At 38.9% G+C, this 13,554-nt stretch overlaps 1 protein-coding gene across 1 annotated transcript; it reads right to left on the reverse strand.

The window, feature by feature from the left end:
- Positions 1–12,346: 12,346 nt before the first annotated feature.
- Positions 12,347–13,345, reverse strand: LOC128048515 (olfactory receptor 9K2). The gene has a single exon (XM_052640918.1). The coding sequence runs from the start codon at positions 13,286–13,288 to the stop codon at positions 12,347–12,349; it is 942 nt and encodes a 313-aa protein (XP_052496878.1). The 5' UTR covers positions 13,289–13,345.
- Between the last annotated feature and the right edge of the window lie 209 nt (positions 13,346–13,554).

A 13,554-nucleotide genomic window follows, 5' to 3' on the forward strand; every position in this document is an offset into this window, starting at 1 on the left:
ACCTTCCACTGCAATGGTCAAATTATTAATATTATATTGTTGTTTATGATGAGATAGTTGTTCTATTCCCCCGCAAGCTGGCGGGGGAAAGAAGGCAGTCTCATTAGTACATATCTGCACTTCTGGTTCCCCCCAGGAAACTGTTCTTACTAATGGGTGATTAGGTATATATGCCCAATATATATGATTACTTGCCAATACACCAATTACCTGACATGTCACTACCACCATCATGGCAAGCAAAAGGTAGGATTCAGAGGTTGCCCCGCCTTCACTGTCTTTTCTGCTTTCTGGGTCAACCTCTTCATTTGACCCCATGTAGAAGGTGTTGCTTCCCTTGTACGGGAAGTAAGGCTTCTCTGCATAGCAAGCTCTTCGAATTTTTGAACACGGGGATCAGCCATTGTTGATTTTGATCAATCTTGCTAGGGTCCAAAACCTGTAATTATCAACAGAAATGAAAGCATACCCTCGTCCCAAATATATTAAGGATGCTGGGATCCAACCTTTCTCTTTATCTTTATACCAAATAGGCATATTCAAGATCTTCTTATCCTCTTCTTTCCCTTGAAAATGCAACTCTGCTGCTGATAGATTTCCCTCGCTCCAAACATTCAAAAAATTTAGAGTAAGTAAGGTTTTATTCAGAATGTCTTTAGGTTTCATAAATCTTTCTTGTTCCCCCTTTTTTATTTTTTCAAGATAATCATGCAAGGTACGATTAGCTCTTTCAATGATAGCTTGCCCTTGACTATTATAAGGAATACCAAAAGTATGAGTTATATGGTATTGAGATAAAAAGTGAGCTAATTTTGCGGATTGGTAAGCAGGTGCATTATCAGTTTTCAATTTAATTGGTAATCCCATAACTGCAAAACAAGATAACAAATGAGTAATAACAGTGTCAGCCTTTTTAGAATGTAATGCAGTGGCCCATTGAAAATGTGTGCAAGTGTCTATAGTATGATGCATGCATTTTTGTTGTCCGAAAGAAGAAATGTAAATTACATTTATTTGCCATATCTGATTTGCTTGTTGTCCTCTTACGTTGACACCTGGTGGGGTAAACAGCAAAGCAAAGGGTGCACCTATGGAACAAGAACGAACAATATCTTGAGCTTGTTTTCGAGTAATAGCGTGAGATTTTTGTAACCTTTTGGAGTTGGTATGTTGTAAGAGATGTTCTTGCTTTGCTGCTTCTATAGGATAAAGTAAGGCATCAATTGTAGCATTTCCGAATGATAAGGGTCCAGGAAGGGCAGAATGTGCATGGATGTGAGTAAAAAAAATTAGCTCTGAACACTGCAAAAGCAATTGTTGTACTTGATAAAACAATTTATCAATAGCTGTTTAAGAGTCAATGGAAGGGAGACATGGGGAGGGAACAGCATATCGAGAATCTGAAACAATGTTAATAGGAAGTTGGGGAAAATCTTGCAAAACTAAATAGATAGCCCACAATTCAGCGGGCTGTACAGAAGAAAATGAGTGGGGGAGAACCTTGGAATTTTTCAGGGTCCAATATCCAGCAGTATTTTTATTTGCATCTGTAAAAATAGTGGGTCCCTTAACTGGAACATCTGAAATTGGGGAATCAGATATCATAGTGTTAGTCTGGAGAAAATCAATCAATTTAGATGATGGATAATGATTAGAAAACGAACCAGGATATGAGGCAAGAGAAATTTGTCAGTTTTTATTAAATTGTAAACATCGAGATATTTGAGCAGTTGTTAACTGTGTAACAATCTGGTGTAGTTTACATCTTGATAATTGTAAAATACTATGGTGACCTTTTTGTATAAGGAAGGCTAATTTATCTATATATATAGTCAATATTTTGGAAAAACTGTTAGGTAAGAAAACCCATTTTATTAATCCTCTTTTTTTTTCTTTCTTTTTTTTTTTTTTTTAGCAATTACAGCAGATGGGGAATAAGGGGTATGAAATATGATAAAAGAAATAGGTTGAGACGCATGTAAGTCAAAAAGCCGTCATTTAGTCATTGCTCAACAAATTGAAGTTTTTGTAAAGTCAATGGGGTTAAGGTCCAGGGGCTATCCAGAGCTATATTTTTTTTAAAGTAGAAAACAAATGTTGTAATTGATAAGTAGGATCCCAAGTACCGTGCGTAGCCAATTAATATCTACCAATAACTTTTGAAAATCATTTAAGGTTTTGAGATGGTCTCTTTTAATTTGCAACTTTTGGGGCCTAATTTTATGTAGTTTTAATATTGTCTCTAAATATGAAAGAGGAAAGTCTTTTTGAATTTTTTGGGGGGCTATTTGTAAATTGTATAGTCTCAAAGCCTCTTGTACTTTTAAAAAGAATTTATCACGTTTAACAATACCAGGAGCTGCCAATAGGAGATCATTTATATAATGATATAGAATATAATTGGGGTATTTTTGACGAAGGGATTGTAAAGAGCGAGCTAAGAGTTTTTGGCATAAGGTAGGACTATTTATCATTTTTTGTGGTAAGACTGTACATTTATAATGCTTAACAGGCTGAGCATGATTAAGAACAGGAACTGTAAAAGCAAATTTATCTCTATCTTGCAATTGTAGAGGAATGGTAAAAAAACAGTCTTTAAGATCTAGCACCATTAAGGACCAATTTTGAGGAATAAGACCTGGAGAGGGGAGTCCCAATTGCAATGTTTCCATAGGTTTAATACATTTATTAACTTTTTGTAAATCAGTTAACATTTTTTATTTTTTAGATTTTTTTTTTATAACAAAAACAAGAGAATTTTAGGGAGAGATAGAGGGCTCTATATGACTAAGTTGGAGCTGTTTTTGTGCTAATTGTTCTAACGCCTTGAGCCTTATTTGTGGTAATGGCCACTGCTCAACCCATTTTGGAGTATTAGTTAACCATTTTAATGGGAGTGCTCGAGGAATTTGAGCAGTGGCTACTAGTTTTTTGATGGAATGGTTACAGAAGCCCCCAAAGGAGAGAGAAGATCTCTCTCCCATATATTAATAGGTATATTTACAATATAAAAGGTAACAAACACTGATCTTTTATTATGGAATTGACATTGCAAGGGATGGGTACTCTTTTAGACATCTGCAATGGAGCCCAATCCCATCAACATTAAAGGGTTTTTTTTGTTTTTTTTTAATCTCGGGGCCATTGTTGAGAAGAAATGACTGAAACATCTTCCCCTGTATCTACTAGTCTCTTAAAGTTGGGGTTTTTTTTTGTTTGTTTGTTGTTTTTTTTTTTTTTGTATAATCAAGGAGAGAACAGGGCGAGAATCTCGGATAAGCATTTCCCAAAATATATGTCGCCCAGTACTTTCAAATCCCCCTGTTCGTTTATTAGGAAGAGCCAAAAAGGGGTGATTAGGTAGGAGAAGTATTTGGGCAATACGTTCTCTAGCTAACAATGAAAGTGTGGTAGAAGTAGAGACCATAATTAAAATTTTTTCAACATAGTCAGAGTCTATTACCCCAGGAATTATGGTTAAACCTCTCAAAGCCACACTGCTACGGCCTAATATCAAGCCAAAAGTGCCTTTAGGCAGTGGTCCAAATACATTTGTTTTTAATTTATAAATGCCTCCCCCTGGTGACAAAAGAACATTATCAGCTAGTGGCAAATCAGCAGCAGCACTCCCTGAAGTAGCAGACCGTAAGTCCGAAATCATCATCTGAGGTCTTTTTAATGGGGCAGATGGAATGGGAGGAGGGCAAGGAGGAGAAGTCCCCGGTATTGTTCCTGGGCCCCAAGGACTCAGGCCCGCAGGATAGTTTTCCGGTATCGGGTTGCCCATTTTATCTGTTTTAGATCTGCATTCATTAGTCCAATGAAACCCCTTTCCACACCGATGGCAAAGTCCAGGAGGAGTCTTATTTTTCCCAGCAAGAGATCTGTCTTTAGGAATTGCACCTTGATCAGCTTTTAATTTTCGACACTCTTTTTTTATATGACCAGGTTTTTTACAATGAAAGCAGTTATTTCCCTTTGGTGGTCTCATAACCTTGGCCAAGGCTGTAGTAAAGACATTAGCCTGATGCTCAGTTTCTCCTACTCCCGAGCAGGCTCTGATATATTCAGCTATAGATGCACCCTGTCCCTTTAAAGATCCCAGTATACGCTTGCATTTAGGATTTGCATTTTCAAATGCTAAAGTTTGTAATAATATCTCTGAAATTTCATCCCTCCCTATAGCCCGTTCCACAGCTACCCTCAATCTTGCTAGAAAATCAGTATATGGCTCATTAGGGCCTTGCATTGTTTTAACAAAGGAGGGCTGGGCTTGGCCAGTAGGCACCACATGGTGCCATGCTCGTAAAAAGACCTGGCGAACTTGTTGTAAGTCCTGATCAGAGTATTGAGCCTGTTCTCTTAAAGCCCGATATTGGCCCTCTCCCATTAGTTTGTCCTCAAGAGGACCAGGGGGATTTTGTCCCTCATTAATCTGAGCCTGCTTTCTAGCTTCTTCTTCCTACCAGCTACGAAGTTGCAACCATTGAGAGCCCTCCAAGACAGCTTGGGCAATAGATTCTCAATCTAATGGAATGATTAATTTGCCTTTTTCCAATGATTTCAACATAGCCAAAACAAAGGGAGATTGAGGACCGTACTGCGCTACTGCAGCTTTAAGATCTTTAAAAAATTTATATTCCAAAGGAGCATATTGAACATTTATCACATTGCCATCCTGTTGTCTCTGGATGGGAAACAATTGTGGAGGGTCGATAAACCCACCAGGGGGAGCAGACAAGTCATCATCATGAAGCATAGACAAAGGAAAGGAGAACCGACAATGTTCCCTGCCCACATCAGGCCGATTAACTGCAGTGGGGAAAAGAGACGCACAAGGAGGAGCCGAAGGTGTAGATTTTTTCTCCTCCTTATGGGATTTCCACTATTCCCGGAATAGATGAGTCATTTCTTTAATCTCTTTGCCCTCCTCTGATGAAACCGAAGAAGCCTCCGAATCTGATTCTGAACTATCAGATATTTCACCATTTTCAGAAGGAGGCTTATTTGTATCCTTACTTTCAGGCAATGCAGAAATTCCACCAACATTTGGCATATCCTCATAAATTGCCTCTTCCTTCATTAAAGCATTAGATTTAGTCTCATTATCAGTAGATAGCAAAGTCAAAGCCTGTGTTATAGCATTACATAAATTCTATAATGTGATTTAATATATAAATTCACATATTGTGCCCGTAATGAACATTTATTTCTTCCTAGCAGGATTTCCCCATGGTTTTTTGAACCATGAACTTTTGAAAGTTCCCATCTGCTAGGGTGAAGAATTCCCCATGATTATGTACAAGAATTCACCTAGCAATTTTTTCTGCTAGGGTGAGGAATTCCCCATGTTTCCGAAAGCTCCCCTGCTATGGATCTAAAATCCCCCCGGGGTTTCTTACCTCTTTTGGTTTCACTCGAGCCCCACGTTGGGCCCCAGATGTAGGAGATTTCTGGAGATTATGAGTGAAATGACATAAAATATACAAGACACACAAAAGACAGACAGGACACCACTCTGGCCAGAGGAACAACTGGGCAAGCTAATTGCCGTTTATTATTATAAAGCCCTCCTTAGGCAGAATTCCAGACTGTAAGAATAAGCCTTTTTAGTATGGTGCAGGTGCATACATGTTATCGTATAGCAAAGGGGAGTGAAATCTCTGTCTACTGAAGAGTCTGCCCAAAGCCCTCATCTCCTTCTTATCTCAAGAAGGGAATGCTCCCTCGTTTGCAAGGGACCATTAAACTCAAGGCTGTGTCCAGACTCTGGCAGAACGCCTTGTTTGCAAGGACGCTCGTATGCATTTGAATGCAGAGTTTCAAAGAATAGCAAGGAGAGATAATAAGCCTTCCTCAGCGATTAATGCAAAGTACAGTAGAACAATAGAATGGGAAAGACTGTAGATCTCTTCAAGAAAATTAGAGATACCAAGGGAACATTTCATGCAAAGATGGGCACAATAAAGGAAAGAAATGGTATGGACATAACATAAGCAGAAGATATTAAGAAAAGGTGGCAATAATACACAAAACTATACAAAAAGATCTTCATGATCCAGATAACCACGATGGTGTGATCACTCACCTTGAGCCAGACATCCTGGAATGTGAAGTCAAGTGGCCCTTAGGAAGCATCACTATGAACAAAGCTAGTGGAGGTGATGGAATTCTGTTGAGCTGTTTCAAATCCTAAACGATGATGCTGTGAAAGTGTGGCACTCAATATGCCAGCAAATTTGTAAAACTCAGCAGTGGCCACAGGACTGGAAAAGGTCAGTTTTTATTCCAATCCCAAAGAAAGGCAATGCCAAAGAATATTCAAACTACCACACAATTGCACTCATCTCACACACCAACAAAGTAATGCTCAAAATTCTGCAAGCCAGGCTTCAGCAGTACATGAACTGAGAACTTCCAGATGTTCAAGCTGAATTTAGAAAAGGCAGAGGAACCAGAGATCAAATTGCCAGCATCCATTGGATCATGGAAAACACAAGAGAGTTCCAGAAAAAACATCTACTTCTCCTTTATTGACTATACCAAAACCTTTGACTGTTTCACTGTGTGGATCACAACAAACCATGGAAAATTTTTCAAGAGATAGGAAACCTCCTGAGAAATCTGTATGCATGTCAAGAAGCAACATTTAGAAGACGGACATGGAACAATAGACTGGTTCCAAACCAGGAAAGGAGTACCTCAAGGAAGGATGTATATTGTCACCCTGCTTATTTAACTTATATGCAGAGTACATCATGGGAAATGCCGGGCTTGGTGAAGCACAAGCTGGAATCAAGATTGCTGGGGAAAATATCAATAACCTCAGATATGTAGGTGATACCACTCTTATGGCAGAAAGTAAAGAACTAAAGCACCTCTTGATGAAAGTAAAAGAGGAGAGTGAAAAAGTTGGCTTAAAACTCAAGATTCAAAAAAAAAAGATCATGACATCTGGTCACATCACTTCATGACAAATAGATGGGGAAACAATGGAAACAGTGACAGACTTTATATTGGGGGCTCCAAAATCACTGCAGATGGTGATTGCAGCCGTGAAATTAGAAGATGCTTGCTCCTTGGAAGAAAAGCTATGACCAACCTAGACAGCATATTAAAAAGCAGAGACATTACTTTGCCAACAGAGGTCCATCTAGTCAAAGCTATGGTCTTTCCAGTAGTCATGTATGGATGTGAGAGTTGGACTATAAAGAAAATTGAGAGCCAAAGAATTGATCCTTTTGAAATGTGGTGTTGGAGAAGACTCATGAGAGTCCCTTGGACAGGAAGGAGATCCAATCAGTCCATCCTAAAGGAAATCAGTTCTGAATATTCATTGGAAGGACTGATGCTGAAGCTGAAGAACTGACTCATTGGAAAAGACCCTGATGCTGGGAAAGATTGAAGGCAGGAGGGGAAGAGGATGACAGAGGATGAGATAATTGGATGGCATCACCGACTCAATGGACCTGATTTTGAGCAAGCTCTGGGAGTTGGTGATGGACAGCAAAGCCTGGCGCGCTGCAGCCCATGGGGTCACAAAGAGTTGGACATGACTGAGGGACTGAACTGAACTGATGTTAATAAGTGACAAAATAGAGCAGTATTACATACATTTTATACATCCATGACATACCTTATTTTTCTTAACTTTTTCAGTATTTCTCACTGGGCTGGAAGAAGCACAAACTGGAAACAAGATTGCCAGGAGAAATATCAATAATCTCAGATATGTAGATGACACCACCCTTATGGCAGAAAATGAAGAACTAAAAAGCCTCTTGATGAAAGTGAAAGAGGAGAGTGAAAAAGTTGGCTTAAATCTCAACATTCAGAAAACTAAGATCATGGCATCCAGTCCCATCACTTCATGGGAAATAGATGGGAAAACAGTGGAAACAGTGTCAGACTTTATTTTGGGGGGCTCTAAAATGACTGCAGATGGTGATTGCAGCCATGAAATTAAAAGACGCTTACTCCTTGGAAGGAAAGTTATGACCAACATAGATAGCATATTCAAAAGCAGAGACATTACTTTGCCAACAAAGGTCCATCTAGTCAAGGCTATGGTTTTCCCAGTGGTCGTGTATGGATGTGAGAGTTGGACTGTGAAGAAAGCTGAGCACCAAAGAATTGATGCTTTTGAACTGTGGTGTTAGAGAAGATTCTTGAGAGTCCCTTGGACTGCAAGGAGATCCAACCAGTCCATTCTGAAGGAGATCAGTCCTAGGTGTTCATTGGAAGGAATGATGCTAAAGCTGAAACTCCAATACTTTGGCCACCTCATGTGAAGAGTTGACTCATTGGAAAAGACTCTGATGCTGGGACGGATTGGGGGCAGGAGAAGAAGGGGACGACAAAGGATGAGATGGCTGGATGGCATTATGGACTCGATGGACATGAGTTTGGGTGTACTCTGGGAGTTGGTGATGGACAGGGAGGCCTGGCATGCTGCGATACATGGGGTCGCAAAGAGTCGGACATGACTGAGCGACTGAACTGAACTGAATTGAAGCTACATAGTTCAGCTGCAATTTTTTTTTCAAATTGTTGCAAATATTTTTAAAAATTATAATACATTTATTGAAAGCAATTTGTGTGTAAGTGGACCTGCACAGTGCAGATCATTGTTGTTCAAGAGTCAACACTATAGTCATACGCTATAGTACTGGATTTAGGGCTTAAGCATTTGAGATTTGAAAAACATAATTCAGTCCGTACCACTTTTCATTCCTTTTCTTATCTATTGTATTAGCTAAGACTTACTTTTGGATGTTGAAAAGGTTTAGTAGTGGGGACTCCCTAGCCTTGTTCTTAATTCCAGCAAGAAAGTTTTTGCTTTCTCATGATAAATATGATCTTAGCTCTAGATTTTTGGTAGATGTTACTTTTCAAGTTAAGGAAATTCGCCTCTATTCCTAGCCTGCTAAGAGCTCCTTTATTTTCATGATTTGTACCATCACCACATGTATTATTCAGGTTCAAAATGATGAGACTCACCTTCTTTGCTGCATCCTTCTCATACTAATCAGTTACTGTGTTCTGGGTATTACACTTATATTTTTAAATAAGCCTTTTTAAAATTACATTGGCATATTTCAAGCCCCATCAATAACATAAACTGATAAAGCAGTATCCCTGACTCCAATCTTATGTCCTTCAAATATATTTTCTATATAGCCCTAAGAAGACTTTCCTTGATTACCAACACCCACTCTTAGGCACCCCACCTTACAATCTCCATATTTATTCTTTGTGTGCATTAAACAATAAAATAAAATTTCTGAATTTCAATTACATGTCCAATGATTTGATTCCAACATTAAATTGTAAGTTCTCTAAAGAATAAGGTTATTTATACTTAAGCCTACCACAAGATCAGATGATGTTAGAGATTAAATAAAATTAATAGAATAAATGAAGGTACAGAGGCAAGTAAGAAAATTTTGAATCACATTCTATTTTGACAACTGCTTAGCTTCTATTGTTTCATTAAATATTCCTTAAATAATTAATATAGGAAAAATTATGAAGGTTCATTTAATGAAATGATTGCTCCAAAAATTTGTATATTTTTATCTCCCACTTTGGTTTTTTATATTAGGACCGAGAAGCAAACAGGTCCTCAGAGCACTCCCCTATGGCTGACACACTCACACAATTTCTCAAACTGATGTATAAAATGAAGATTATTTATTGTTTATTTCTTATTATTATTACCTTTTGATACAGCATATATAAAATAGTTGATTCAAGTGAAAATTTAAGAATGGTTATAAAAAATTAGTAAACAGAAACCTCAATTAATTAGAATAGAAGGCTCAAAGTCAGGAGTTTTCACACCTACAACAAAGCAGAGCCCAATGGGAAAGACAAAGACTCCTCTCCTTCCCTATGAAAGACTCAGCCAATGAAAAATCAGGACTCTTTGTTCATTGCAGCACCTGTTGGCTTAAAAAAAATTACACACCTGAGAGTCATGAGTCGAACTGTATTTGGGGCAAAATGAAGTCTATAGTCTGGGAGACAGCACCTCAGATAGCTCCGAGAAACTACTCCAAAGATGGTCAGTACATATGTGATTTTGTTGAAGGCGTGTACATATTTTTTGCACATATTTTTTTGTTCAAAAATCAAGCACACACTTTTTGAAGGTTTCTGCTGCTTACAAGGAACAGTTATCACCATGGATTTTAGTGTTTTTCTAGATGTGAGGAGACACAAAAATTGAGTTCATAAAATCAGCTCCTGAAAATATCTAACTATCTGAAGACCTGTTCTCCCAGTTTTTCCCAGAGCACAGAGTGCCTCATTTCTGTTCTCTACCCTGAACTCCATTCAGAGAGTGTTGAAAATCAGCAGCTGTGTCAGTACTTGATGTAATCCTTGTAGAGGTATATGGCAAATGCCAATTTGTAGTTGACATGCTCAATCTTTCCTTCTTCTTTAAAAGATTTCCCTTTCCATTGTCATTCGGGAACTTGCATGTGTCTTGCCATGGCGGCAGACCTTGAATTGCAGCTCTGTGCTTCTCCTGCATGTTTGCTGCAGAAATATCAGGCAGTCTGTTTGTTTCAGGTCAACATTTCAGTAGCCCCCACAGGGACCAGAGAAGAGTGCCAACAGCTCTAGGGGTGGTATGCAAACAGGTGCAGTACCCTCTTTGGGGCCATTGTTGGTTACTGTTTTACTCACCAACTCTGGAGAGTGAAGATGTGTTTATCCTGGAACTGAGCTTTCACCCTCTTTGCATTTGAAGCACTCTGGCTTTATTTTTGATCTATTTAAATGTTTTGACTTTTGGGTTAATATGTGGTTCTTTAGGCTATTAGTCATTTGGCACTTTGGTGTGATTTGAGATCAGACTCTTCCATGGAAACTGACCAGCCTGTTCCCTGCAGAACAGAGGTTGCTTCTCCTAAGGTGGCTAGCCTTCAACCCATTTTTAAAATTAATTTATTTATTTTAATTGGAGGCTAATTTCTTTACAGTATTGTCGTGGCTTTTGCCATAAATCAATGTGAACAGGACTTTTTTCTCTGAAACAATGCTGGATTTTTTAGGCTTTGATCCATTCCTTTGGAAGGGGTACAAGAAGATTACTCTTTTTTTCCCTGGCAAAGACTCAGCCAGTGAAAAACCAAGGACTGTGTTCACTACAGAGTTCCCAGCTTCCTCTTTCTTCTATAAAATGTTTCTCCTTCCCTTGGCCTGCAGAGACTTGCATATGTCTCACCATGATTACAGACCATAAATTGTAATTCTCTGCTGATCCCAAATAAGCCCATATTTGCTAGAAAAAGACCTGGCAGTCTGTTTATTTCAGGTCAAAACCCTTTAGCATGTTAGAGAAATTAGTGATAATTCAGGAATCATTTATTTTAAAAAGTAAGTTGGACATTTTTGTCAGTATCTAATGATGGTGTGTAAAATGTGCTATTCACTCACTCATGTTCAACTCTTTGTGGCCCATAGACTGTAGCCCTCCAGGCTCTTCTGTCCATGGAATTCTCCAGGAAAGAATGCTAGAGTGGGTGGCTATTTAATTCTTCATGAGATCTTCTCAACCCAGGGATTAAACCTGGGTCTCAGCAAAAGAGACACAGATGTATAGCATGGACTTTTGGACTTTGTGGGAGAGGGAGAGGGTGGGATGATTTGGGAGAATGGCATTGAAACATGTATACTATCATGTAAGAAACGAATCGCCAGTCTATGTTCGATACAGGATACAGGATGCTTGGGGCTGGTGCACGGGGATGATCCAGAGAGATGATATGAGGTGGGAGGTGGGAGGGGGGCTCAGGATTGGGAACTTATGTACACCCGTGGCTGATTCATGTCAATGTATGGCAAAACCAATACAGTATTGTAAAGCAAAATAAAGGGAAAAAAAGAAAAGAAAAACCTGGGTCTCCTGCATTGCAGTCAGATTCGTTATAGTCTGAGCCATCCGGGACTGTGTATACAGGAAGGAGCCATTCCAAAACTAACACTAGACAAAATAATTGTTTAAACACTATTATAATGTAAAAAAAAAAAACAGTGTTCAGCAGAATGTCATAAAAACAAATAGAAATCAATTTTGTGAAATAAACTGTTATTTGGGATTAGTGTGAAGATTCATCTTGGACAATGCTTTTGAGCATCTCCAGAGCATTTCCAATATCCAAGACATTTACATTTGACAATGCTCACATGTAAATAAAGTACTATATGGAAAGAATGTATTACTTTTAAAAAGCTTTTGATAATATTTATATGATACTCAGGAGAATAATTTCATTGATGACCAGAGGAGTACAAAATAAACAGACACCACTCATTAGTGGAAGAGAAATAATAATCACAGAATAGTACTTTTCTTCTCCAAAAGTTTGTATAGCGCTTCTTTGACATCTTTGTTTCTCAGAGAGTAAATCAGAGGATTCAACATGGGAGTGAGTAGGGTGTAACACAAGGAGGCCACTTTACTGAGCTCAGGATATGTGTCAGGAGTGAGATACATAAAAAAGACAGCACCATACAGTACACTCACGACTCCCAAGTGGGAGCTGCAAGTGGAGAAGGCTTTTTTACGTCCTTCGGTGGAGGGTATCTTTAGAACTGTGGACACAATGTACAAATATGAAATAACAATAACTATGATGGTAGGCAAGGTAATGAGGCCAGATAAGGTGAAAGAAACCATTCTCAGGATGAAGAGATCAGAACAAGATAGTCTCTGAAGTGGGCGAGTGTCACAGTAAAAATGGTCAATGGCCCGAGAAGCACAAAAGGATAAAGTAAATGTCATGCTGGTCTCAATAACTGAGCTGACGCAGCCACAAAAGTAGGAAGCAGCCACCAACTGAACACAGAGACGTGCTGACATCTGGACAGAGTAGAGGAGTGGGTTGCAGATGGCAATGAAGCGGTCATAAGCCATGGCTGCCAGGAGAAAGCCCTCGGTCACAATGAAGAGGGCGAAGAGAAAGAGCTGGGTCACACAGCCTGCAAATGAGATGGACTTGCTCTCAGACCAGAAGTTCATCATAGCCTTGGGTGCAATAACAGAAGAATAGAAGAGATCAACGAAGGAAAGGTTGCCTAAGAAGAAATACATTGGTGTGTTCAGCCGGGGGTCAGTTATAATAATGACCATCATGCTAACATTCCCTAGAAGGATCATCGCATAGAAAAGCAGAAAAAGCAGGAAGAGGAGAATATGCAGCTCTGGGTGGACCCTGAAGCCGACAAGAATAAAGTCAGTCACGTCTGAGTAGTTGCTTGTTCCCTTGTCACCCATGGCAGAAACCTGCGGAGAGGTACAAAGCAAAATAAGCAAATGAACTCTTGGCTGTCATCCTAGTTACAAATCATCTCTTACTGTATTAGGAGTCACAAAACTATTCTAAAATCATTATTTATTTTAACCTTAAAAGTTACTAATTTATACAAGTGGTGGAATTAGATCTTTTCCTTCTGAATCTAATACAGTGTCTTTCCCCCAAATACCTTTCACAGTGCATGTATCACTTCTGTATATATTTCCAACTCATGATTTATGCAATA

Source organism: Budorcas taxicolor, chromosome 5, assembly GCF_023091745.1.
Source record: "Budorcas taxicolor isolate Tak-1 chromosome 5, Takin1.1, whole genome shotgun sequence".
Classification (NCBI taxonomy): Eukaryota; Metazoa; Chordata; class Mammalia; order Artiodactyla; family Bovidae; genus Budorcas; species Budorcas taxicolor.

Coding starts and splice junctions, on each gene's coding strand:
- LOC128048515 (XM_052640918.1), bottom strand. CDS start 13,288: ATGGGTGACAAGGGAACAAGCAACTACTCAGACGTGACTGACTTTATT.